The sequence below is a fragment of the Calonectris borealis genome, chromosome 1, assembly GCF_964195595.1.
Source record: "Calonectris borealis chromosome 1, bCalBor7.hap1.2, whole genome shotgun sequence".
Lineage (NCBI taxonomy): Eukaryota > Metazoa > Chordata > Aves > Procellariiformes > Procellariidae > Calonectris > Calonectris borealis.
The window spans coordinates 103,156,934-103,182,578 of NC_134312.1; the positions used below are offsets into that span (position 1 = coordinate 103,156,934).

Sequence of the window (25,645 nt, forward strand, 5' to 3'; positions counted from 1 at the left end):
GTATGAAGCCGCGGTGACAGTGTGGTTACATGGACCCCTCTTCTCCATCCCCAGCATCTATTCTGGGGCAGCATTTATGCTTAAATAAGACCGTTCCTGGAGGGGAGTGCAGGTTCGTGGAGCTCTAACAATTTTAAGGGCCTTGCAAGGCATTGGGAGAGGGTTGTATAATGCACAATATTGCTGGGCTTCTGTTTTAAACCACTCAGTGCAAACTCCAAGCCAATTTTCCAGAGTTTACAATTGCTTATGGCACACAGAAAAAAATCCACCCTTCATGAATGCAAACCCACAAATTATCATGTTACACTGATTCTTTCCTCTAAGTGAGAGAGTTACCAACGATCTCTTAGCACTGAAACACAATGAGGTACAGATTCTTCCTCCTGTAGGAGGGGAGAGAATTGGGGGGATCTCTGCTTGCTAGGTCTTTGTGGGCATGAAATCTACTTACCGAGGGAGGAAAGTCCAGTCTCTCCTGCCACTCAGTAACTCACTGACTGTGCAGTTTTACATTCAACGAGCGGCTGTGTCACACAATGCTGAAAAAAAGTGGCAGTTTGCTGTTTTGTATAGAAAATGGCTTTTCAGGCTGACAACTGAAAGTAATCCTAGCCTAGGCAAAGTTTTGTTTAGTAAAGACAGGAACATCCATGAGAACTATACTAAAGCCTTCCTATAAGCCCGAGGCAGTTGTCATAAAATGGTATATGGTGCCAGATTTCCTGAGGGTCAGGGTCGCATAAGCGTACCAAAATCAGGGGACTTGTCTAAGTATTGGAATAATTTTTTTTCCCCAACAGAATGACACCATCATTTCTTAGGCTCTGTGTGTGCTACACCTTTTAACGTGGCTCAGGAAAGGCTTTTTGCCAACACCAAATGTGCTTATACACTTGAGTAGTAACCATGGCAAATAAATGTATGTTGACTTGCCAAGACATAGTCTGGCACACAATCCTTTCCTTGCAACTAGCTTGGCATGCACCTATTTCAGTAGGACGGGCAAGACTCGTGCGTCTGTCAACAACTCAAGTTTTTTTCTCAGCAGCTTGATGTACAGCCATTGAAGGTTTGTTCAGCCTAGAGAGGAGAGGGTTAAAGGGGTGGGGAGTCCTGAATGCCGTCTTCAGGTACCTAATGGGGAGTTAGAGGGAAGATGGAGACAGACTCTTGACAGAGGTGCACAGCAAAAGACCAGAGGCAACAATCACAAGACGCAGCAAGAAAAATTTTGACTAAAAAATTATGACAAGGAAAAAAAAGTTGTTCACACGGAGGGTGGTTCAGCACTAAAGCAGGTGCCCAGAGTCATGGTGGGATCTCCATCCTTGGCGGATGAAGCCTGACTGGGAAAAACATTGACCACCCTGGTCTGACTCTGCATTGAGCTGAAAGTTGGAGCAGCTGGTCCCTTCCAGCCTGAACTATCCATCTCATGGGAGGTTGAAAGCTCAGTGCAGCCACTGCGTGGTGGAACAACAGGTGTAAGGCACTTTCTGCCTCTCCGGGGTGTTCTGGTAGAGCTTGCTTAGACTGTCCCAGGAGGCAACACCAACTAACCGGGCACCGCAGTGGAGGCACAAACACAGTCAACTGATGTTTGGTAGCTACAAAAGCTGCTCGAGACCAGAACCATGTGTTGTGTAACTGGTTTGGAAAAAGCATTACAAATAAAAGAAAAAAAAAAAAAAGAGTATGCTTGTCAACAGACAAAACCATGGAAATATAAGGGGCTTAGGTCTTTCCAGCTCCCTTTAATTTCAGTGTCAAGTGTGCCTTTAAATCCATCTGAAAGTGCAGAGGACTGCATTTTAACATTCTGTCAACAAAAACCTGTGTATTTTAAAGCTTGCTGATCTGGGATAAAGCAGAACTGAATAGAAATGGTGATTACAGAGCTACTGACAGAACATTTTGAAAAAAACAAAGACTGTTGGCCTTCGCCTTGCTAGATCCAGCCTGGCAGAGTAAAAGCAAAACAAGCCATTTATTGGTTTCCAAGGAGGAAAGGTTATATTGCTTGGAAAAGTCATGGAGTAGCCTACCAAAAAATTTTTAATTCAACGCAGCAAAGAATTTATGGTGAAACATAAAACAGAAAAGTTGGCTCCTATGGTGTTTCCCTGAAGCTCAGGGGGGAGATGGATTGAAGGATGACCTGGCTAATGAATCCAGTCAGAAATGAGCATACCAAAAAATCCTGGGTTACAGGCAGCTGCAGGGCAGAGGCCGTGCAGGAGGGCAGCAGGGAGTCCCAGGTAGCAGCGCAGGGTGCCAGCTGACAGGCAGGCTGCAGGCAAAGGCCGAAGCGAGGAAACCTGCCAGCTCATCGGCCGAGTACCTCATTGTAAGGATAAGGCAAGCCAACTTGAGACATGAATTAAACCCAGCCTGTTACCAAATCTGGTATTTCCGGATTTTAAGAAGGTCAGCAACTTTTACGCGCCCGTTCCTCTATTTACCTGGTAGAATTGAGAACCAGAACTAGCACGGGCGAAGAATTTTTTTCCCAATCCTTTTACCTAAGCATATGAAGAATTACCGGGACAAAAACATTCAGGTAAATTTCTCAATAAATGTATGTTAGTTCAAAGAAAAGTCATAGACAACCCCATAAAGGAATTCATCCATTGCCAGTGAACATCATCCTCCTGAACTCACCACAAATAAAATCAGAAGAAATTCAGAATCAGAATGATGGCGGATTACTCCCAGCTTCAGAACTCCTGTTTATGAAAACCTCTGGAGAGAAGAGAAAAGAAAATGGATGGCCGGCTGCCAGCTAAGTCTATTTGTCATGAATATGCCCTGTTGCACCTTCTGGAAACCTGTGCTATCTCTAAATATACTCTTGGCCAACAAACTGTTCTAATTCAATATGCTCCACCTTTCCGCTTTACTTGAAAGACTTGACTTTAGTTCCCTCTGCAAACTGAACAAATAATATGAACTGAACTGAATAAAATAGCTACATTCACACTTTAATATGTGGAAGAATAAAATATGGAACTGAGCGGAAACCTGCCAACGTGCTGACCAGCCCTTCTTCCTCGTGCGCTGCCTCTCCTCCCTGGCCACCTCCGACTACATTCTGTTTAATGAAACCTTCAGCCTCTCACAACTGAGAAGTTGCCTTTGTATCTGTGAAGTGCCGTGGACCCTTCTCCCCGCACATGGACATCAGCGGCTATCTAAGGAGGAACAACACGGAATAAATTTCCCATTTTCTTTTTACACTTTCTGTCTTCCCTGAAGAAGTCCTGGGGCTGGGGGGTGGATCTGAGTTTTTCCAGTAGGAATTATCTTCTTCCCTGTGTCTTCCTCCCAAGGCTCAGGGATTAGTAATTTACAGCTAAGTAGAGGCATGTTTCAAACTATTTATAAACACATGCAAAGAGGAAAGTTTAAAGACCTATGACCAAACTCTGTCTTGTTTTTTAACCTTGTGTTGAAGTAAGCGGAACTGCCAAGGTGTAAACAAGGGCAGAATTTGGCTTTGTATAATTTATTTTTTAAAGGATTTCCTGTTATCTTCTGTCTTTAAAAAACAACGAACAACTAACCTTGCCCCACAACCTACCAATACAGAACAAAACAACCACAAATCCCTCCGAACACAGGAATCTCATCACTTTAGGAAAGATCAGTTTCTAAGTAGCAGATGCAGAAAGGAAGAACAGGGAAGCTCAGATCTCAGCTCTGCATTAATTGGCAGCAATACCAGAAGCTGTAAAAAAAGAGGCCTCGGCTCAGATACAATAATCTGCTCCCTCAGTTCATTTCCCCGTGAAAGCTGAATGTTTTTTCTCTTTGCAATGCTGTAGACAAGGAGACAAATTTCAAACCAAGACGACTGACAGCAAGACAGAAAGCCAAACAATCAAAGAGACTGTGGGACTAATCCGGTGACTCAGCACAACCAAATGTAGATTCGTTTTCCTAGTGAAATGAGTTGCAATGAATAAAGTTCCTGATTTTCAATCAGCAAGGGCTCCGTTCTTTGTTAAACTCCCAACTAGCCCCACTTGATTCTTTCTCTTCCTGTATGATTTATTATTCCAAATATAGAGAGTTCTGAGTGGCAAAGGCTAGGTGTGTTTTTAAGAGGAAAAAAAAGATACAGACGCCGTTAAGTTCAAGCGAGGACATGACTATGACATGAAGGATTGGATCTCACACCGATGGGCATCGGGAAATTCCCTGTTTGAACTTTTACTTCCCTTCTGGCCCCATTCCTTGATACATATATGGCATCCCCAGCCCGGTTCTGGGCGCAGAGGGAGGGCGGGAAGCGCCCGGCGTGGGAGCCCCACCTCCCCTTCGGGGGGAAGCCGGGCCTGGAGCAGCGGTGCCGTGCCACGCGCCGCCGCCGCCCAACTCTCGCGCGGGCGTCAAAGCGGTGGTAAAATGGCAGAACGGTGCTCGCACCGCCAGCCGCTCCCTCCTTCCCCCGGCGCCCGCTTCCTTCCCCGGAGGCAGCAGGTCCCCTTCCCGCGGCCTCCCCCTGCGGTCAGCGGGGCACCGTCCCTCCCAGTCAGGAAAAGGGGTCAGGTTTCCTGCAGGGCTCCCACTCAGCAGGCTGCCCGCAAATCCCAGCCATTGGGCCCGCCCGTGTCTCCCCCGCTGGGGTCAGACCCCTCCCCACGGCCGGCGGCGAAGGGGCCGCCGCCTGCTGCCGCTGGCCCCCATGCGGGGCGCGGCTTATTCTCCCGCCCCGCCCCGCCCCCGCCCCCGCCCCCGCCCCGCCCCGCCGCGGGGAGGGCGGTGCGTCGGGCTCAGAAAGGTGCTCGCGCGCCTGCGCACTGCAGCCGCCCGCGCGATCGCGGGGCCGGAAGTGGGGCGGGCGGCGGCGCCGCCGGTGCCGGAGGCCGCCATGAGCTTCCTCATCGACTCTAGCATCATGGTCACTTCCCAGGTACCCCGCCGCTGCGCCGCGCGGTCTCCCCGCCCTGGGGGGGGGGGGGGGGGCGAGGTGGGTCTCGCCGCGGCCCGGCCCTCCCCGCCCGCCGCCCCTCCGGAAGCCGCCGTTGGGAGTGCGCGGGGGCGGAGCCTGCGGGGGCGCATGCGCAGCCTGCCGGCGCGCGGGGCGTGCGGACCCCCGGGGTGGGCTGCGGGGCGGCGGGGGCAGGGAGCAGCGCCGGCGGCAACGGCGTGCCGCCCTGCTGCCGCCCGCCGCGCTCGCCCCGCTGCCCGGGACCCCTTGGCCTCGGCCGCTGAGCGGAGGGAACGACTCCGCGCCTGAATGCGTTCACCATCCGCTGCTCAGCAGCAAGGTGGAAACAAACGTCGTCGCTGCAAGTTCAGGGGTGTTGGGCTGCTGGTTTGTCTCGTTATGGCTGCCCGCCCTTTTCTATCGCCTCAGCCCCTGTTGCAGGAGAAGATAAGGTGTATGCGTCTTTGGACTGCTTCCTTACGTGTCACGATGACCGTTGCTCTCGCGCAATGGTCAAGTCAGAATGTAATGCATAAAAAGGTTCAGTAAATATGGTTGTGGGAAATGGGGCTTTTCTTGTAATACTGCGTTACTTCTATAAACTTAAATTTTCTTTGTTGGAACAGACAGGAAAGTTCATTTTGCTCTTCTTTATGTAGTACTCCTTTTGTTTCTGGTATTCTTCAAGAAGGCTAATCATTTGTGTCTTCTACCCCTGGTTTGCTAGCGAGGAGTTTGCTCGTTTGCAGCTTTGGAAGATTTTTCATGATCTGCTTTAAGGAATCTTAAAAAGATCCCCCTGTTTTGTCTTAAATGCTTCCATCTCCGTTGATCCATCTGTGATTCAGCGCTTCCTTCTTTCTGCTGCCATTAAAGTTGTCTTTCAACTAGTCTTTGTTTTACACCAGCTGAATTCCCCCAGGAGCCCTTCAAACCTTTTCATGTCATCCTATCTTTATCATTGCGAAGTGGGTTGTGGTCTTAACATACTTGAAACTGTCTTATTGTTTTGTGAGAGAAAACACCCCCTCCTTCTTCATTAACTTCCTTTGCTAGTAATTTATCTTGTCATTGTGTTCTCTTAGCCCTTCCTCTCCTCCTTGTACCCTGCTCCCTCCTCAGTAAGCATCTAAATACCCTTTCTTCCTGTCTGCGTCTCTGGCAACTGAGGTGGTCCAACTCTTTGCTTCTGCCAAAAGGGGAAGGTTCTGCTCCCTCTTCACTTCCACTTTGCTGCAGTTATACTCTCTAATTTGTGCTCTCTTCCGTATTTGATTTAAATAAATTTAACTGGATCACAGAGGGCTCTGATAAGCTTCCGAGCTGATGTGAAATTTTTGTCCTGTAATGAGGAGGGATGAGCTGAGGAGAGAGGACCTTTCTCCTCTCAACAGCAGTTCGTTACCTTATATAGATTTTCATGCACAACTCTGTGGTTTTCCTGACAGTTTTCAGGACAGCTTTTGGCCATTAGAAGTAGAACGCCCTCCTACTTGATAATGCTTTGATTTTTGCTGCTATCATTTGCCTTGCATTCCAAAATCTAACTTACCTAATTGCTTTTCTTTCATTTGTGATTGCAGCTTTGCATCTTCTCATCATCTTCAAAAGTATCAAGTTAGATATTTAAATTGCTGCATGTAATTGTCAAATGCTCAAGAATTTTCTGACTTAATGTGCCGCATTCATCTGCAGTGTTTTAAGTGTGAACTCTTAAGATAATGTCTTTCTGTGCTTTTGTACAGTCCTAACACAAGGGAAACCTAATCTTCATAGGTAACTTCTTCTGTTATTATTGTACTTGATTACCTCCTCATCTCTTTCTTTTACTTTATTTACTTATTTCTTTTTGAAGAGTGTGTCTCTACCTTTTTCCTCCTTTACACTGTTAATTGTGGAATTACTTTATGTAAATATCACTCGCTTATTATACTGCTTTGACTTATGACCTGTAGATAGGAGGCTTGTGGAATATCTTACCTTTTTCATTTTGCGATCAATTACTTTAAAGTCTGAAGTCCTCCTCAGACAAGTTTTGCCAGCTGTTACCAATCACACACTCAGGTGTGTGTTGAAACTTAACTAGATTTTGTAATAGTGCTCTGAGAGCCACTGAAATGCAAAGCATTATTGGCTTGTCCTGCTTCACCTACCTTTTCTATGTGGCTTTCCTGCAACTCCAGATTGTGGTTTGAGGCATTCAACACTGCCTTTTTGTTATCTTGGAGATGCTTTTAACAACTTTCTCTCGCATTGTGTCAGAGTATAACCAGATTTAGTGTTATGACCTCTCCAGAAAAATCAAATACACTTCTAGTCTTAAAGAAACAGCAGATTTTTATAAAATTTGCTCATCCCTAGAAGACTTGTATGTTGTGGACATTTGAGTGTTTACTTTGCCTCTGTTACTGTGTTTCCAGTAAAAACTATAAGCTCTAATTCTGTAGATCAGAAGAGTGAAACAAGAAACAACTGTGGAATGCTGAGAACTTGGGAATACAGAAATGGCTGTCTTGACTGGGTCTTCCATAAGGTCATAGCCTTCAGTGTCTGCTACACTTGAATATTTAAAATATTCTTCTCTCCATGGTACTGTGGCAAGTTTTAATCTTTTGTGGATCTTGGGTACTTTGGCCCAGCTCTTTTCCTTCCACTTCATAGAATCATAGAATGGTTGGAGGGGATCTTAAAGATCATCTCGTTCCAACCCCCCTGCTGTGAGCAGGGACACCTTCCGCTAGACCAGGTTGCTCAAAGCCCCATCCAGCCTGGCCTTGAACACTTCCAGGGATGGGACATCCACAACATCTCTGGGCAACCTGTTCCGGTGCCTCACCACCCTCATAGCGAAGAACTTCTTCCTTATAGCTAATCTAAATTTATCCTCTTTCAGTTTAAAGCTGTTAGCCCTTGTCCTGTCACTACATGCCCTTGTAAAAAGTCCCCCTCCAGCTTTCTTGTAGGCCCCCTTCGGGTCCTGGAAGGCTGCTATAAGGTCTGCCCGGAACCTTCTCTTCTCCAGGCTGAACAACCCCAACTCTCTCAGCCTGTCTTCATAGGAGAGGTGCTCCAGCCCTCTGATCATCTTTGTGGCCCTCCTCTGGACTCGCTCCAACAGGTCCATGTCCTTCTTATGTTGGGGGCCCCAGAGCTGAACGCAGTACTGCAGGTGGGCTCTCACAGAAGCGGAGTAGAGGGGGAGAATCACCTCCGTCAGCCTGCTGGTCACGCTTCTTTTGATGCAGCCCAGGATACGGTTGACCTTCTGGGCTGCAAGCACACATTGCCGGCTCATGTTGAACTTATCATCAACCAACACCTCCAAGTCTTTCTCCTCAGGGCTGCTCTCAATCCATTCTCCGCCCAGCCTGTATTTGTGTTTGGGATTGCCCCGACCCACATGCAGGACCTTGCATTTCGCCTTGTTGAACTTGGTGAGGTTCGCACGGGCCCATCTCTCAAGCCTGTCAAGGTCCCTCTGAGTGGCATCCCTTCCCTCCAGCATGTTGACCGCACCACACAGCTTGGTGTTGTCTTCAAACTTGCTGAGAGTGCACTCAATCCCACTGTCCCTGTCGCCGACAAAGATGTTAAATAGCGTCAGTCCCAATACCGACCCCTGAGGAACGCCACTCGTCACTGGTCTTCATTTGGACATTGAACCGTTGACCGCAACTCTTTGAATGCGACCATCCAGCCAATTCCTTATCCACCGAGTGGTCATCCGTCAAATCCATATCTCTCCAATTTAGAGACAAAGATGTCATGTGGGACAGTGTCAAATGCTTTGCACAAGTCCAGGTAGATAATGTCAGTTGCTCTTCCCACCAACGCTGTAAGCCTCTCGTAGAAGGCCACCAAATTTGTCAGGCACGATTTGCCCTTAGTGAAGCCATGTTGACTGTCACGAATCGCCTCCTTATTTTCCATATGCCTTAGCATAGTTTCCAGGAGGATCTGCTCCATGATCTTGCTGGGCACAGAGGTGAGACTGACTGGCCTGTAGTTCCCTGGGTCTTCCTTTTTTCCCTTTTTAAAAATAAGGGTTATCTTTCCCCTTTTCCAGTCAGCGGGAACTTCACCAGACTGCCACGACTTCTCAAATATGATGGATAGTGGCTTAGCAACTTCATCCACCAGTTCCCTCAGGACCTGAGGGTGGATCTCATCAGGTCCTGTGGACTTGTGCACCTTCAGGGTCCTTAGATGGTCTCGAATGATCCTCTCGAATGATCTCGATTATCCTCTCCTGGGCGGTTCTTCATTTTCCCAGTCCCTGCCTTTGCCTTCTGTGTCTTGGGCGGTGAGGCTTGAGCACTTGCCGGTGAAGACAGAGGCAAAAAAGTCATTGAGTACCTCCGCCTTCTCCATATCCTGGGTAACCAGGTCTCCCGTTTCCTTCCGGAGGGGGCCCACATTTTCCCTAGTCTTCCTTTTATCATCGATGTACCTATAGAAGCTTTTCTTGTTACCCTTGGTGTCTCCCTGGCCAGATTTAATTCTATCGCGGCTTTAGCTTTCCTAACCCGATCCCTGGCTGCTGAGACAATTTCTCTGTATTCCTCCCAGGCAACCTGTCCTTGCTTCCACCCTCTGTAGGCTTCCTTTTTGTGTTTGAGTGTGTCCAAGAGCTCCTTGTTCATCCATGCAGGCCTCCTGGCGTTTTTATCTGACTTCCTCTTTGTTGGGATGCATTGTTCCTGAGCTTGGAGGAGATGATCCTTGAATATTAACCAGCTTTCTTGGGTCCCTCCAGGGCTTTGTCCCATGGCACTCTACCAGGCAGATCCCTGAAGAGGCCAAAGTGTGCTCTCCTGAAGTCCAGGGTAGTGAGCTTGCTGTGCGTCCTCCTCAGTGCACAGTCATTTACAGTCAGTAGTGAAGCAGCTCTGTATTTTGCAAGTTGCTGGATACAAACGTTAAGTGCTTTATCTCTTCTGCAGGTGCTGTTCTTTGGATTTGGGTGGCTATTCTTCATGCGTAAGCTCTTCAAGGATTATGAGGTGAGAAGGGGCCTTTCATTACAATTCTACATCTTAAAAATTACTCCCAGTTATAGAAATACTTTAAGAACTGCATCTGGCATTTTTCCTCTCTTTAAGCCCTCTTATCTTATTTTTAATTGTCTCTACAGTTACTTTCTTTTTCATTTCCTCTTGTGCTTCTGTTTGAAAGACTCCTAGATATCTGAGGAAATGGGGACCAGTGAAAGTTTCCATATTGACTACTGTTAAATAAATGAAAAAAAGTGGAGGAGATGCAGGGATAATAGGAAACTATTTTGCCTTTTGCTTGAGTAAGCCTGCCTTATGTAACTGTAAAATATTTGAGACAAAATAAAATTTAGCGGTTAACTTTAAACTCAGTGAGGTGCGTGTTCATTGTGGCTGAATTGTTTGTGAGGATCGGATGGGATAAAACTGTCACATTCTCTTATCCCTAGAGGGGTATGAGAGAATATAATCTAGGTCAGAGATGGCTTAAGTGAGAGCCAAATTCAGACCCAAAAAATTTTTCTGATACGGATCTTATTTTTAAATCTAAGGTTAATACCAAAGAGCTTTGTTAGCAAGGTCTATCATTAGTCGAGTTGACATAGGGCATTGCGTGCTTGACATCCCTTCTGTGGAGGCGTCTGTTGCAAGTGCCGATAGCTGCACTCAGTGTAATCCTGAGCAACTTATGAGTTTGCCCTCTGTTCCTAACAGGCTGTTGGTTTCTTCCCGTTTAGATAAAGGGCAAGGTGCCTTGAAGCAAGAGACCCAGATGTGTGCCATTGTACCTTGTGAATTGTTTTTTGTTACCTGAGGGATATTAGGATGCCATTCTGGGAATGGAAATGCCTGATGTCTCTGGCTTGTTTTCTCCATTGCAGGTGCGACAGTATGTGGTCCAGGTGATCTTCTCTGTGACTTTTGCCTTCTCTTGTACCATGTTTGAACTCATCATCTTTGAGATTTTGGGGGTGCTGAACAGCAGGTGAGTCCAGGAGCTCAATCAAGGACTGGCTTGCCTTGTGTTCAGCAGCTTCAGTCCAGCTTCTAAATGAATGGATTAGTCTTGGGTTGGGGAAATTGTGTGAGAAAATTGTCCACAGCTCAACAAAGATGTCTGAGCAGCAGGATTTGTTTATTTGACCAGAACATGACACTAGAAGCCGTAAGCTCCTGATTTTCCATGCAGTTGCTATTAGTGTGGTCTAGGTCCTTAGGGCAAGGCTTTAGTCTTTGACTTTCTCCATTTGTGAAGTTAAAAGATACGGTTTCTTTTATGGGAGTGTTGTGAAGCTTCAGATCATGCTGAAGAGCACTTTTCAGATGTTAAGGACTATAGAAACTATAAGCACTAGCTTTTCTGTGGGGCTCAGAGCAGCGAATAAGATGTGGAGCTAATTATGGAGTGAAAACTGCTTCTGTAATAATATGGTATTTGTGAATCAAAGGCGCATCCTCCCTTGACATAGGGTGAGGACTTCTGCATAAAGGGGATGTTAAAAACTGCCTACTTCAGAAGTCAGTAGGAAAGAGAAGATAGAACAGTAACACGTAGAGGCTAGCTGGGTTTCCTATTTATTCTCTCTCATCGTACTAGTATGAGAGAGCAGTCAAAGGAGTTGAAAGGCAAGAAGTTCAAAACTGATAAAAGGTAACGTTAGTTCTGACTGTATGTTATTAATCTGTAGAGCTTGCAGCCAGAGAGATCGCTGAGCAGAATGCTTTTATAAGCTTCAATAAAGGGCTGGACATCAATATAGATGAAAATGTTTGCCTCTAAATTAGCTAGGAAAAAGTGACAAGGATCCTCATAATTTCTCTTTCCCCGAGGCATGAAGAGGATATGAGTTAATATTGGGAATAGAACATGTATTTTTCTATTCAAGCCAAGTGAAAAGTCAGTTCAGCCAAGATGAATCTCATCTGCATTTGACTAATCTCCTTTGGTCAGAGGAGTATTGATCATTTTGATATATATGTGTATTTTTAAATTCTTGCTTTGCAGTGTCTTGCACATGAGACAACTCACTTTGAAGTGAAACATGTTGAATTATGAACATTAAATATTTTTAATCTTTTCAATTTGAATTAGCCCTTTTTTGACTCAGCCACTCATTACAAATTTGATTACTGCTTATACTTTGTTTTGATTTACTGTTCAACTAGATGAGCAGTAAATCAAATGAATCATGCTGCAACCAGCATTAGTCACCGTAGAAAATACAGTATTTGATAAAATAGCTCAATGTGTTTTTCTGGATAGTTGTTAATTTTGAAATACACGTTCTTGAGCTCTGTATTAAAAACCAAACCAAAACCCCCCAAAAAACAACCCCCTCCCCAACCCAAACAACAAAAAAAATCCAGAATATTCTATATGCTGGGCCAGTATTATCCAATGTTTGATGTAGTTGAAAGGATTGCATTGACATGCGATTGTCTTTGAGAAATTTGTTGTATTATGATAGCGTGCTAATCAGTATTTTGGCTTTATTTTAGCTCTCGATATTTTCACTGGAAGCTGAACCTGTGTGTCATTTTGCTCATCCTAGTCTTCATGGTGCCCTTCTACATTGGTTACTTTGTTGTGAGCAATATCAGATTATGTGAGTACTGAGTTTATGGCAGTGGGGCTGCTAACTTGAGACTCTGCATACAAATGAGAAATAACTTTTCTGAGAGAGAGAGAGAGATGTGTTGGTCACTATCCCCGTAGCTCCCTCCTTCCTCTGGCTTTCTTCTGGCTAGGTAACTTCTCTTTGGAACTTAATGCTTTATCATGAACTGTTAGGAGATACTTTACGTGACCCCAACAAATGTAGCTTTTCTCTATGGATTTCGACAAAGTTGAGCACTTTAGAGTAACGTTACTGGTATTTGTTCCTTTACAACTTTAAGCTTGCAACCAAACCCTGGAACCCTTGGCAAGGCTGTATTGTTCTGCTAGGGGGTAAAAGAAATGAGGCAGAGAAGCTCAATGAATTACTCTTGAGGCAGAAAAGCTCAATAAATTACTTTTGCCTTTTTTGCTTACTACTGTCTGGATGAGGCCTCTTCCATGCGCTAATGGACATTTACCCTTGAGCTGTTGATATTCATTGCTCTTTTGTATTAAGCTTAGACATGTAGGTTGGGAAGATTAAATGTGTAGAGTTGGCATGAAGATGAAGTTTCCAAGTTTCATGTTCAGGGTCACACACGAAAGATGCAGCTAAATGATCCCCTGTTCATAGTGCAGCCCTCTTCATACATCCGTAGGGAATAGCCGAAGTGGTGCGTCGCTTGCAGTAGCTCTTACAAATGGTGGTGTCTCAAACAGCTCGTTCTGTAGGAAGCGAAGGGGTGCGTACTGCTAGCTGGAGCTCTGTCAGTTGACACCTGTTTTGGCCACCTGTGCTCAAAGCAGCCTTTGGACCAATGTAGCAATTTTGCAAGCCAGGAGAAGCCCTAAAGGAAGAACGTCTTTAAAATACTGTTTTTTTTTCCTCTCCATTAGTGCACAGACAGAAACTGCTTTTTGCGTGTGTTCTGTGGTTGACATTCATGTATTTCTTCTGGAAGCTGGGGGATCCATTTCCTATCCTCAGCCCAAAACATGGTGAGTTTCATATTCTTGCTCATTCCTTCTCTCCTGAAAACAGGGTTTGTTATCTCACTTTTATCTTGGAGCTATTATTATGTTATCTCAGCTTTACAGTTGGGACTGTAGTTCTTGCTACTGAGGGTCTGCTCTGCTTTGAAATCTGCAGTCTGAAGGTTGTCAGACTGACAGAAATGGATGGATACCTCTGAATTATTTGCATTAGTTTTCTTCCAGTACCACAGGAAAACTTTAGGGAAGTATAGGAGTCCTAACTGAACCTAGGGTATGTAAGAACACAGTGTGCTTTTTGAGGATACAAAAACTTCATCTCCACAAAAAGTGGAGTCAGATTATTGTTTCTTGTGACTGAAATCAGATCACTTTAGCATAGGTGGCTGTCCAGTTGACAAAACATGACAGGGTGCCTAAATACCAGAGCTATATAGACTGTAGCCAGCAACACATCTGGCAGTGCGTGCTAGCTTTGGTACAGCTTCGTACACTGCCTGAGGCCAGAGGCAGTACAGCTGTATGGTACTAGAATGTGAGTTGGTAAGTCCTGCTGGATGCCAGAGCTATTTATGTGCAGAATTAGCTTGGGTATCTCTGCGTTGCAGTCATGGAACTGAGAGTATTTATAGTGTGAAGATACTGTGTGCGCTTGGGCTAGTTTGGGTCCACAGAGCTTGTTAGCATGTGCCTAGCTGTACTGAATCCTTCAGGCACTTAAGTGTGCTGAAGGATTGTAACACTGTAGAACCAGACCATTTGTCACCTGGGTTTCCTGTGTAACTTCTGTTGCCCTTATCCGCTGCACTGGAAGATTGTTTGTATGTTGTTCTCAACAGGTGAAATTCAGTCAGTTCCACTCAAATAGGTGAATATGTCTGTCTGCATAGATAATGGTCAGCTTAATCTTTCTGTTCTCTAGGAGGCTACTTTACTCTGTACTAACCTGTAAGAGAAAAATTGAAGGATACCAACTGCTGTGGGATCTGCTCACCCTTTCACCTGTGATCCTAAAACTTTCCTACGAGAAAATGAGTATCTGTGTTTTGTAATTGTGTCACTTGCCACTGAAATACAACAGCCAGTATATAGTGCAGATCCCTCTGCCCAGTGTTTCATTGCCAAGAAAAACATGTATCCACTTTGAGTTGCAGAAGGCGCTTGAGTTGGCAGAATATAATAACCCAATGGGAACTTAGCCACGGGGTTTAGGTAATCCTCTTCAGATCACCGAAAAGGTTCTGTGAAGCTGCGTAACAACTGCAGATTTCCAGAACTACTAGTGGGGTGTTTTCTATTTTTAACTTCTGCTTTACAGGATGATACCTCCACTTAACGCTTGTGCAGTGCCTTATCCTACCAGGTGTAGACATAAGGTTAGAGCAAAGGATTCTAGGCTTTTTTTCCCCTGCCGCACTGCTAGGGTGCTGCTGTCCTGCATGTGCTGACAAGGCTGCTGCAGGGCTTTGTTGTGTGGCGGTGGCCCAATTCAGACAGGTAGGATCCTGTTGTGGAGGGACACATGACAGGAGGCCATGCTTAACGAGCCCCTCACACTGCAGTGCATTACCTGTAGTGTCTTTCTCAGCGTGCCCCGCCCTGCTCACCTGTGTGTACGGTGCTGTGCTGCGGCTGGGGAACTGTGCTGACTGGTGGGGCCCTTTCACGCACCTGCACTGGCGTCCTGTGTCAGGGGGTGCCTTGTCTGGGGGTGGTGATGGCAGTGTGCTGCAGCTGGGAAATGCACCATCAATCAGGGCTCCGAGTCAGGAGCCCTGGTTGGTCTGCAGTTTGTTTAATAGACCTGAGTTTGGGAGCTCGTAGTAGAAGGAAGGTTATGCTTTACTCGGTCACATACTAGTATTCTAATAAAACTATTATCTTTATCTGACTTGATACAACATTCGTTTTAGCTGACCTGATCAACAAGAGTAGTTGCTATGAGTGTTATGGGGGAGCATTGCTTTAACCAGTGGAATGTCATGTCATTTTGAAGACACCTCTGTTTTAACTGCTGCTGTCTGACAGTGGAGCAAAAGGCCAGTGTATTGTAGCACATTCTGTAGCTGGTGTAAATCTCTATGCAGCTGCACATGACCGGGTGTCTCGGTCTCCCTTTGTGAAGTCTTTTTGCCTTGTTTTCATCATTTATTCCCTTTCTCTGAAGCATGAAATGTGGCTTGGCGCTTGGCCATCTCAGCTTTGCAATCGTGTAAGCTCCAAATGTGCTGTGTGTGGCAGCTGCTCTATAACTAGATCCCTAAAAAGTGAGTGATATTTAGTAGCACATGGCACTGTATCCTGAGAAGGTGGGTTGAGGTCTGTATTTAATGGCTAAGAAGAATAAATGCAACTTCAGTGCTTGGTGTTGGTTACAGCACAGGCTTGATGTCCATGCTGAATTATGTGAATATACGTTTTGGAATCCACTTGGTGCTCAGGTTGTTGGTGGTCACCTCAACAATGTATGCGCATCCACAAGATGAATACTGAACAGCCAGGAGCAGCATAAGCTTCCCACGCTGTCATAACTCCACTGTCCTACAAGCACAAATTGCGTCTGATCTGGAGGGGTCACTTCTGGTGACAATTGACGGGATAGGGCTTCCTCTCTATGATCCAGACATTTTTGGGCCAGTTTGCCAGGACTAACTGGTTCAATAACTGATTATTGCAGAAGTGGCTTTGTGGAAGATGTCTCCTGTATAGTGTCTGGTGGATGATCTGTGTTCCCACCTCAGCAAAGTGCAATCACTAATGTTTTATTAATTTAGAAACAAAATGTTGACTGTTAGTCCCCTCCAGATCTGTCTTAAGCTTCTTCACAGCTAGAGTTTCCCCATCCCTGTTTTTAAGCATGGTAATATGCTTTGTGAGGGAGACTTTCTGCCTCTTTCTTTTCATAGTCCCTGCCTGTATCTCATATTACTTCTGGTCATTGCAGTGGGAAGGCAGTTGCATTCATTAAGGAGCTCTGTATGTGTGTTATGTTGTGAAGGCACCAAATGTGGAGCAGAGTGAAGACAGCAAGGTTACTAATGCCGTGTTTTTCCTCTCAGGAATCCTGTCTATAGAACAGCTCATCAGCCGTGTGGGTGTGATTGGGGTGACACTCATGGCTTTGCTGTCAGGATTTGGGGCTGTCAACTGTCCATACACTTACATGTCCTACTTTCTCAGGTAACTGCAGCCTTGTGAAATATTTTGTCCACCTTTTTGAGATTATTCTTCTGCTTTTCCTGTGGCATTGATTCAAGTTTTTTCATAACTTTTTTCCTAAATCTAGCTATTGCCATGTCTACATGCTAGAACCATTTCCATTGCTGAAGCACATTCTACTTGTACAGGCTTCTCTCTTCTTTGTTTCATGGGCATGTGCATATTTCCTCTGAAATGGGAGAGCAGGCCTAATTGGGTGTCTTCATTTTGCAGGAATGTGACAGATGCAGATATTCTGGCTTTGGAGCGACGACTCCTTCAGACTATGGACATGATTGTTAGCAAGAAAAAAAGGTGAGAAGGCAGCAGTAGCATGAAATGATTTATTTCAAGGATTTTCAGTCAGTATGGTATAAGATGGTTCTTGAAATTACCAAAATTACTAGTCCTGTCAGGGCTACATGTTCCAGTGAAACAGGTGGCTGAATTGGGTTGAGCTGTGTGGTATTTCATTCTGGCCTGATACACAACTTTGTTTTTTTTCCCAGACGTGCACTAAATTGCACCCTTTCTTACTGCAGTGGCACAGATCAGGCTTCCAAGACAAATTGTAACCTCTGATGGCAGCTTGACTAGTTTGTAAGATGGGCACCTTTCTCGCCTGATGAGTAAGTGACCCTTAAGCCACCGCAGCTGGCTTTTACTGCCAGTTTCAGTACAGCAGTTGGTTCGTACATATTGAGCGCTCTCCTGTTCTGTGGATCTGGTGTGTCCTGGTCCAAGCTGAAGCAGGCTAGCGAGCTGGTGTGGACACAGCTATGTTCTTGCAAATGGCAAGGTTTACATTAGTTAAGTTTTGCAGAATTGCAAAACATTGCTAATGTGAATGTAGTGTAGTGCACAAGCATGCCATCAGAACTTTGCTTTTGTTAGTTTAGCTTATTCCATGTACCCCATGCGAAAAAGCTACTTTTGGAAACCATGTGATTTCATTTACACCGGAGAGATTTTTGTGTGCTATTACATAGTACGTGCCTTACTAGTTGTGAGGAATAAATGTACCATAGTCGCTTCAGAGGTTTGACTGTCTGACACTGAATTCTCACAGCAGTCCTCCAAACCTTACTTTTGGCACACTAATGTTTTAATGGAACCTTTTAATGTATGACAAGGGAGCTTTTAGCTAGTCTAACCTTGCTGAATTAGTCACCAGCGTGCGTATCTGCTGATCAGTATTAGCATATGAAAGTGTAGTTAAAGCATAACTTTTTTCTTCCCCTTTGAAAATGTTAAGTGGTGAACAAATGTTAACTCAGTAATTGTGGTCATGTGTGAGATGGTTAAGTAGTGAGAAAATTTAATTACTTAGGTTTAATTGATTTAATTGACTAGGAGCATGCTAAAATACTGGCTTTGGAGTTAAAATATATTGTGTAGTGCTGCTTCTGACTCTGCGCTCTTTTGTTTTGTACAACGTTTTTGGACCTCTGGTCCAGGGATGGTGATGTTGGGATAAAGGTAAGGATGTCTGGGACTTGTAAATGACTAGCACTTTCTTGCCTTTCTATGGCCAGGAAATCTTCTGAATATAGCAACTTTCTAACCATTATGAAGAGCCACGCAAAGTGTGTAAATCGCTTGGGAATTTTACTGAAGTTCATGTATTTGTGTTTTTTTAAAAAACAAACAAACAAACAAAAAAAACCCCAAAACTCTGTAGCCTCAGAAATGTGCAAGAAGTAGCAGAAGCTCAAGTTCTGTAGATTTTGTTCTCTTTTTGCTTTGACAGGGAGCAGAGGCTGGCATAATTGGACTATTTGCTCATATAAAGCAGAGCTTAAAAAGTTAGATTTGTATCAGTCTAAATGCAATCCAAATCATTTGGCAGAACAAGCGGGAATAGCAGTATTTTACAGCATAGGGTAAATGCTATAGTTCCATAAATTGTCAGTTACTTGCTGGCCACCTTTTCAGTACTGCTCATAACTCAGAACTTCTCAATGCACACAAGGGTTATAAGGCAATAGAACATAAAGCTTTTTGGTTTTCTTTGCTGATCTTGACATTTCTTCTCATACCAACCCTTATTCATACTGGCTTCCTTGTCAGTAGGACATAGTTGTTGAAAGTTTTCCCTGATGCTTTTTGCACAGGAATTGTTGTTCTCTTCTTCCTGAGTGTAATCAAGTAAAGCCTTATGGAAACTTGCCTCTAAGGTTGAAAGGTTCTTTATGCTCATCCTTGCAGGTATGACATAACTAAGCCTCGGGTTTGAAATGCCTAGATCCTCTGACACCATTTCTTCATTTTGCTTCATGTTAGAGTCAAATCAGCCTATCTGACTCAGATATATCACATAACTACACAGGCAAAGTGTGTGGTTTTTGCCTGTGGATCCTTTCTACGAGGTCTTCAGAACTCCTAACTACTGTGTGGTTACAGAGATCCCTGTCACCTCTCAAAAGAAAAGATTTGCCTTTGTATACTTATAGCCTTGCACTTCACCTTGACATAGCTGCATTTTTGCTGCAATGCTGTGGATTGTTTCAGATGGAATGTGTGAATTGCATTTAGACTGATACAAATCTAACTTTTCAAGCTCTGCTTTATATGAGCAAATAGTCCAATTACGCAAGGATTAAAAATGCAGTTCTTATATTTGGCAGCTATCAGGATGAATTGAATCATTCTAAGATCTCTGTTATTTGTAGTCTGTGGCTATATGTGCTTTTATGTGTGTTATGTGGAGTGCCCCAGGATGTTTCTTTTGCTGGATGTGAAGGAGGAGTGATTTTTTTTTTTTTTTTTATTGCACTGCTTATCAACATCCTTGAAGAGGGCTCAGTGCCAAATGTAGCAATCCTGGCTGCAGCTACGAGAAAGGGCCTAAACACTGTCGAATCATGGATCGCCTTGACAATCCTATGAATAGTTTTCAGCTTAGGAATGGATAACTGGCTCACAAATTTCAATGGGGAGAAATGTGAGGGAATGAGGCCAGAAGCCAGCACTGCTCGTGGGGATTATGCTGCAGTGCACATGAGAGTGTGAGGGACAGTATGCAGCTGCTGCTGTAGTGTGGGAATTAGCTGTAGGAGTCACGTTCAGATCGCCTGAAGCGTCCAGTGGTTCAGTCCAATAATGGATTTATGTGTTTCTGCTTCATAACAGCTTGTCATGCAGCCCAGTAGTGAGTGACAACATATCAGAGAGTGCTGCTGCATACCACCCAGCGCTCACAGTTCTGTGGAGGAGGCGGATGTGCAGTGATAAAGAAGGGGTGTTCAAGGGGAGAGAGGAGCATGAGAAGCCTTCCGATTTCTGAACTTGAGATAGCACAGTCATGTGTTTGAGGAAGGGAAGGTGACTAATCATATGACTGAGAAATCCATTTGAATTTTTAATTTTAATTGGGTTTAAATCCCTTTAAGGATTGAATCAGGATCCTGGGAAGTGTCTCACTGAATCTCGCTTGATTAGATCTGGGCTCTACTCCAGAGCTAATCAAGATAATGTTATGGAGCAAGATTGGTGCTTAGGGGGAAAAAAAAAGGGGGCATCTGTTTACGGTGAATTTAGTTTAACAGTGTCTTCTAAGGAACTGTTTTTTGGGGTTTTTTTTGGATTTTTTTTGTTTTGATTTTTTATAAAAATGCTTTATTCCTAAAGACTTGTGTTTTCTGTTCTTTCAGGATAGCCATGGCTCATAGGACAATGTTCCAGAGAGGAGAAGTGCATAACAAACCCACTGGCTTCTGGGGAATGATAAAAAGTGTTACAACATCTGTTGCAGGCAGTGAAAGTATCCTTCATCTGCATGCTGGCACCTGCCTATGGAGGTGGCTGCTTCTGTTTTGAAAGGAAGAGTGTTAGTTGGGCCAGTTACAAAGCATTTGTGTTTCAACACGTTTCAGCAGTCTGAGCAAAAGGCTTAATGTCTCCTGGGAAGTTTGCTCTCTAGCACTGCACTGTCTGACCTTTTGCCCAGGGCTTGGACACATAGTTTTACTGTGACACAGTCGGGAGTTGTATGCTGCTGCCCTGCCCTATAAATGTGCTGTTGCATTGCTGTGGTTGAGTGTACAGCAGGTTGCAGGACAGATGTGCATACTTCTGGTGTCACATTGCAGATGTCTGTCCCATCACATCACTGACGTGGGAGGCAGCTTTCTATTCTGATGTATCCTCTGCTCATATGACTGACCTGCATGCATATTTTTCTCGTAACTTGAAATATGCTCTTCCAGGATGGAGAACCTGTGATGTACTTCAGCAAAACAACGGGGTTGGCTGAGGTGCTGGAACAGTTTACCTAGCCTATAGTTGGCTTTCTGGCCATGTTGGAAAGCTGTGAGAAAAAGAAGGGCAGGAAGCAACTTGTTGGTCAAATAAATTGTTCGCATGATATAGGCTGGCCGCTGGTGCTATACCAGTGTGACAAAAAGGTGGATAGAATAGGTGAATAGAAGTGTTCTGCCCCTGTGAAAGGGGTAGAAGGAATCAGCTGGGAATTACAAGGGTCTGTATTTCTCTAACTTACAGTTGCCTACCAATGGTTTCTGCCAGACCACTTAAAGTGTGGAGTTTGCATATTTAAGGCTGAGGACTCTTCTTCCTTTCCTTTCCCACTAGCTGTTAAAATCAGAATTTGGCTGTTTGACTAGACTCTTCATAATAATCACTCATCTCTTGGAGCAGTTACTCAGCAGTTTTGTTTATGAAGCTGATATGAGTGTGACCTATGATGATGCACTTCAGTGACAAGGGACACTGATCAAAGTGGAGCAGCAATCTTCGAGAACTCTGGTTCTATTCTGTGATGTGTTCCCCAGGCAGAGGAATAAAGAGCTTGTTGCTCACTGCCTAGATACTGTGTACTGCCTACCTTCTTAAAATGGAGTAGTGTGCAATATATGTATCCTTGAGATTTCTTTGGGTGCAGGATTAACAAGGAGCATTATGACTGAACCAGAAAACTGATCTGGATCAAAAAAGTGGTCAAACCATTAGATGTGGCCCTTGGGCTGAAGGTGGGGAATGTTTTGTTTTTAATTAAGAATTTGTGATGTATTCTAGCCTTGACTATGCTGGTTTGCCAGATCTGTCCCTTATCCAGCAAGAAGTGGATGCCCTAGAAGAGCTGAGTCGGCAGCTTTTTCTGGAAACTGCTGACTTGCATGCAACAAAGGTACATAGCAAAGTAACTGCTCAGATGGGTGTTGGGAGGCCAGAGTAGTTTGAAAGAGAATGTATGTTACAAGAAATTGAAAGTTGTTCAGCAGGTAAATGTTGAAATGTTGTGATGCAGTGGAGTGAGGATCTGTTTCTTTAATTTGGGGACTAGATGGCAGTTTCCTTCCAGTTAGATACATACTGGAGTATGCCTCATGTCCCTAAAGCAATTCAGAAACTTTTGAATTAAAACTTTTGAGTTCAGAAACAGTTGAATTAAGAGGTGTGGAAGGATAAAGCTGTGTTTGCTACTATTGGTGCTCCATTAAAATTTTGTGTTGTGGGTGATTGTGGAAATGATGTTTTTTTTTTTGTGTTCTGTTCCCCCGCCCTCCTTTTGTATTTCTAGGAGAGAATAGAGTACTCCAAAACTTTCCAAGGAAAATACTTTAATTTTTTGGGTTATTTTTTCTCCATCTATTGTGTCTGGAAAATCTTCATGGTATGTAAACGTTTTAATGCGTTTTGTGTGGACATATGCAAATGTCACACCCTGCATAGATCATGATATACATGCAGTTCATCAAGTAATGCTCCAGTTTCCTTAAAATTTTGTAAGAAACTGGGTCTTGGTTGAAATAAAGCTCTGGATCTGTCTTTTTGTAGAGAGCATTAGACAAGCAATTCTTACATGTATGCATTTTGCACCTTCTTAGACAATCCGACTGCCCCCTGCCCCTTTCCTTGGTGACACAAAGTAAGAGTCGTGCATGTGTCTCACGTGTAACAGTGGGGTATGCTTTTGTGGTTTTGTTTGAATGTAAATCCATCTCTCTCTTGCAGGCAACCATCAATATTGTATTTGACCGTGTGGGGAAGACTGATCCAGTCACAAGAGGAATTGAGATCACTGTAAATTATCTGGGAATCCAGTTTGATGTGAGACTGTATTAATTCTTACAGCCTTTTCAGCAATTCCTATCTTACCTAAATAAAATCAGACTGCTGGTAGGGAGAGAGTGATAAAGCCCTGAGAATGTCTTTGACTTCTGACTTATTGAGGAAGGGAAAATGCACCATGAACTTTGCTTTCACACTGCTTTTACGCTGGGATGGTAATGTGGTCTTGCCAGAGAGGCAGTGATTTGCTTGTTTGTTTTGGGCAAATGGGAACACGTTAGTTAACTTGCTTAGATTAATACATTTAACTACAGAGTAATTATGTTTGCTTGTGCACATAGGTGTTCTGTCATTTACACTTTTTAAATATATCCCTGTGAATACGTGGTTCTTTGTGATTTGTGTAAGCTAAACCTGTTTTTCTCATGTGTTTGGAGTAAACAATTGCTAATAGATTTGTGGAAATGTCTGTTACATAAACCTGTCTACAATGGATATCTGTACAATTAGGAAATACAAAGACCCTGAAGAATTGGAAGCTATGCAATGTGGTGTAAATGGGGTCAGCGTTAGAGATTTAACTGTATTCTTCTTGTTGATACAGGTGAAATTCTGGTCTCAGCACATTTCCTTTATTCTCGTTGGAATAATCATTGTTACCTCTATCAGAGGATTGTTAATCACACTTACAAAGGTAAGAGTGGTTTTGGACCTGGAAAGCTGTTATCCGATCTCTAACTTTAGATGGGACAAATACTGTATAAACTTTCAATACACATTTACGTTTTAAATATCTGAATATAAATACTTGCAGAGGGAGGAAGGGAGGAAAAATACCTTCTGCAGTATATTTCACCACTCGGTCTCTATTGTTGTCACTGTCGGGAAGAGATGTAGATGTTAAATGAGATGTTAAATGTAAGCAAGGGTTCAAAATGATGCTGTAGCCAGAGCTTATTAGTAAGGTTGATGAGATGGTGATTAAAAGAATTTAGATTGCTTAATTTGGGCTGCTGGTAGGACTGAAAAGGCATTAACTCGAGAGAATGTGACTCATTGTCTTGACCTGGCTTTTGGTACCTAAGCTTAAACTTCAATATATATTGTTATATGAGTTTTACCACACGGCGCCACTGGATTAGGGAGATTCATGTTTAAGACTAAGACTGCAGGTTTCTGAAAGTAGGGTACAAGGCACCCTTCCAGAAACTATGCTTTTTATTGTTTTTTTTAAATGAAAAGGGTATTGAATGGTATGTACCTTTCAAGCTGTCCTAAGGCCCATCAGACTTACCTGACTGCTTATTTCTAGTGCTTTTTTTTTTTTTCCCCTAGTTCTTCTATGCCATTTCCAGCAGCAAGTCCTCCAATGTTATTGTTCTGCTTTTAGCACAGATAATGGTGAGTATGTAGAGTCATGGGCATGCCTATATACATTTATGCATGCATACATATTTGTATGTGTGTGCATATAAATATCATAAAATCTTTGTATGGTGACTCATGTTAGCCACATAGCCAACTGTGAAACAATTAACTACTTTCTCTTTTTTAATTTACAGGGTATGTACTTTGTGTCATCGGTGCTCCTCATCCGGATGAGTATGCCTCTAGAGTATCGCACTATTATTACAGAAGTCCTGGGAGAGCTCCAGTTCAACTTTTATCATCGTTGGTTTGATGTGATATTCCTAGTTAGTGCGCTGTCCAGTATCCTCTTTCTCTATTTAGCACACAAACAAGCCCCAGAAAAGCACATGGCCCTCTGAGCAAGGACTGCAGTCACCCACTGCTCTCTGTCCTTTCAACTGCACTGCTGCAACTCCTGTGGACTGCAAAACTTGAAGAGACCCAGGACTATTCTGTGTGTTCCAGCAGTGTAACTGGCTCTTTGAGCTTCCACACATGTCATCATCAAGCTCTGTGGCTCATTTTGTTAAGGTGCCACAGCTTGAAGGAAAGGGGATACACATACTGAATGTGAGATAGTTCATTGGCAAGGAATAAGGGCACTCCTTAGTACACCAATATCTAGGGGCATCGGAACTTGCATAGTAGGCTGTCTGAGGTAAGACCTTTTACTGTTAGAAGAACATCTTCATAGAAGGCACCAAGGAAATGTGATTTTTCCTCTGAAAATCAACTCATAATTTGGATTCAGAGGATGGCAATTCTGGAGTTGAATGTTTGAGTCTGTGGAATTAAATAAGCTTTTGTAATATCTCATGCAAGTATCACAGCTGTTTTTTGTCAGCCCCAAAGATTTGACTGGAAGTGAGCTAGAGAGTGGCTAGCATTTGCTGCCTGGCAGGAGTGGAGAGAATTTCATGCCATTTCTGTACGGAATGTATGCTAGTGTGTATCACTAGTACCTACTGTCCTTCGGAGCTGGAGATTAGCTTTCTATTGCTGAGTCTCAACTTTGTTCGCTCTCCCTGCATAAATGAAACTGAGGTTTTGGATTCCTCTTTGCTAGAGTTCAGTGTGAAGTCAAAGACCACAGCTATGCCTTGTTTATCTTTCATGTTACAAATTCATTTACCATATATGCTGTAAATTTGGTGTTCCCCACAACCTGTACAACACAACCTTTTACAGTAGCCCATTTCCCCTTCTTGATGTAATTCAAGGCATAAAAGTAAATTTTATTCATGTGACTTAAACTTTAGCTTCCCATAGCCACTCTCCTAGGCTTTGTTTGTTTTAAAATTGTTCTGAAACGTAAATCATAGGTGGTAAGAGTAAGACCTGGAGGGGGGGTAAAAATAGCCACTCTAAACAATTTATTTCTGTGTTGTCTTCGGTGTACAGCAAGGAGGCGAAGTATACAGCAGCAATATTACAGAGCCATTTGTGTCACATTCCAGACAATGTGGTGTTGACTTGGAGTTA

General features: G+C 43.8%; 1 protein-coding gene across 4 annotated transcripts; it reads left to right on the forward strand.

The window, feature by feature from the left end:
- The first annotated feature begins 4,799 nt into the window (after window positions 1–4,799).
- GPR89B (G protein-coupled receptor 89B) lies at window positions 4,800–24,979 on the forward strand. Of its 4 annotated transcripts, none has more exons than XM_075170142.1 (14): window positions 4,800–4,918; window positions 9,880–9,939; window positions 10,812–10,915; window positions 12,430–12,536; window positions 13,427–13,528; window positions 16,582–16,702; window positions 16,955–17,035; window positions 20,374–20,483; window positions 21,781–21,869; window positions 22,263–22,355; window positions 22,697–22,792; window positions 23,358–23,447; window positions 24,089–24,154; window positions 24,316–24,979. In XM_075170142.1, exons 1-14 carry the CDS (start codon window positions 4,877–4,879, stop codon window positions 24,520–24,522), a joined length of 1,368 nt encoding a protein of 455 aa, XP_075026243.1. In that variant the 5' UTR covers window positions 4,800–4,876; the 3' UTR covers window positions 24,523–24,979. The 4 variants fall into 4 exon arrangements, with proteins under 4 accessions (XP_075026243.1, XP_075026239.1, XP_075026224.1 ...); XM_075170123.1 differs by lacking the exon at window positions 4,800–4,918 and adding an exon at window positions 5,186–5,476; XM_075170131.1 differs by lacking the exon at window positions 4,800–4,918 and adding an exon at window positions 5,186–5,461.
- Window positions 24,980–25,645: the final 666 nt, after the last annotated feature.

Bases quoted from the DNA above. Each gene is read 5' to 3' on its own strand.
- GPR89B (XM_075170123.1), top strand. From the start codon at position 5,246: ATGCGTTCACCATCCGCTGCTCAGCAGCAAGGTGGAAACAAACGTCGT. The intron at 20,484-21,780 runs GTATCCTTCATC...CTGGTTTGCCAG, and splicing joins ATCTGTTGCAGGCAGTGAAA to ATCTGTCCCTTATCCAGCAA. The intron at 21,870-22,262 runs GTACATAGCAAA...TTGTATTTCTAG, and splicing joins CTGACTTGCATGCAACAAAG to GAGAGAATAGAGTACTCCAA.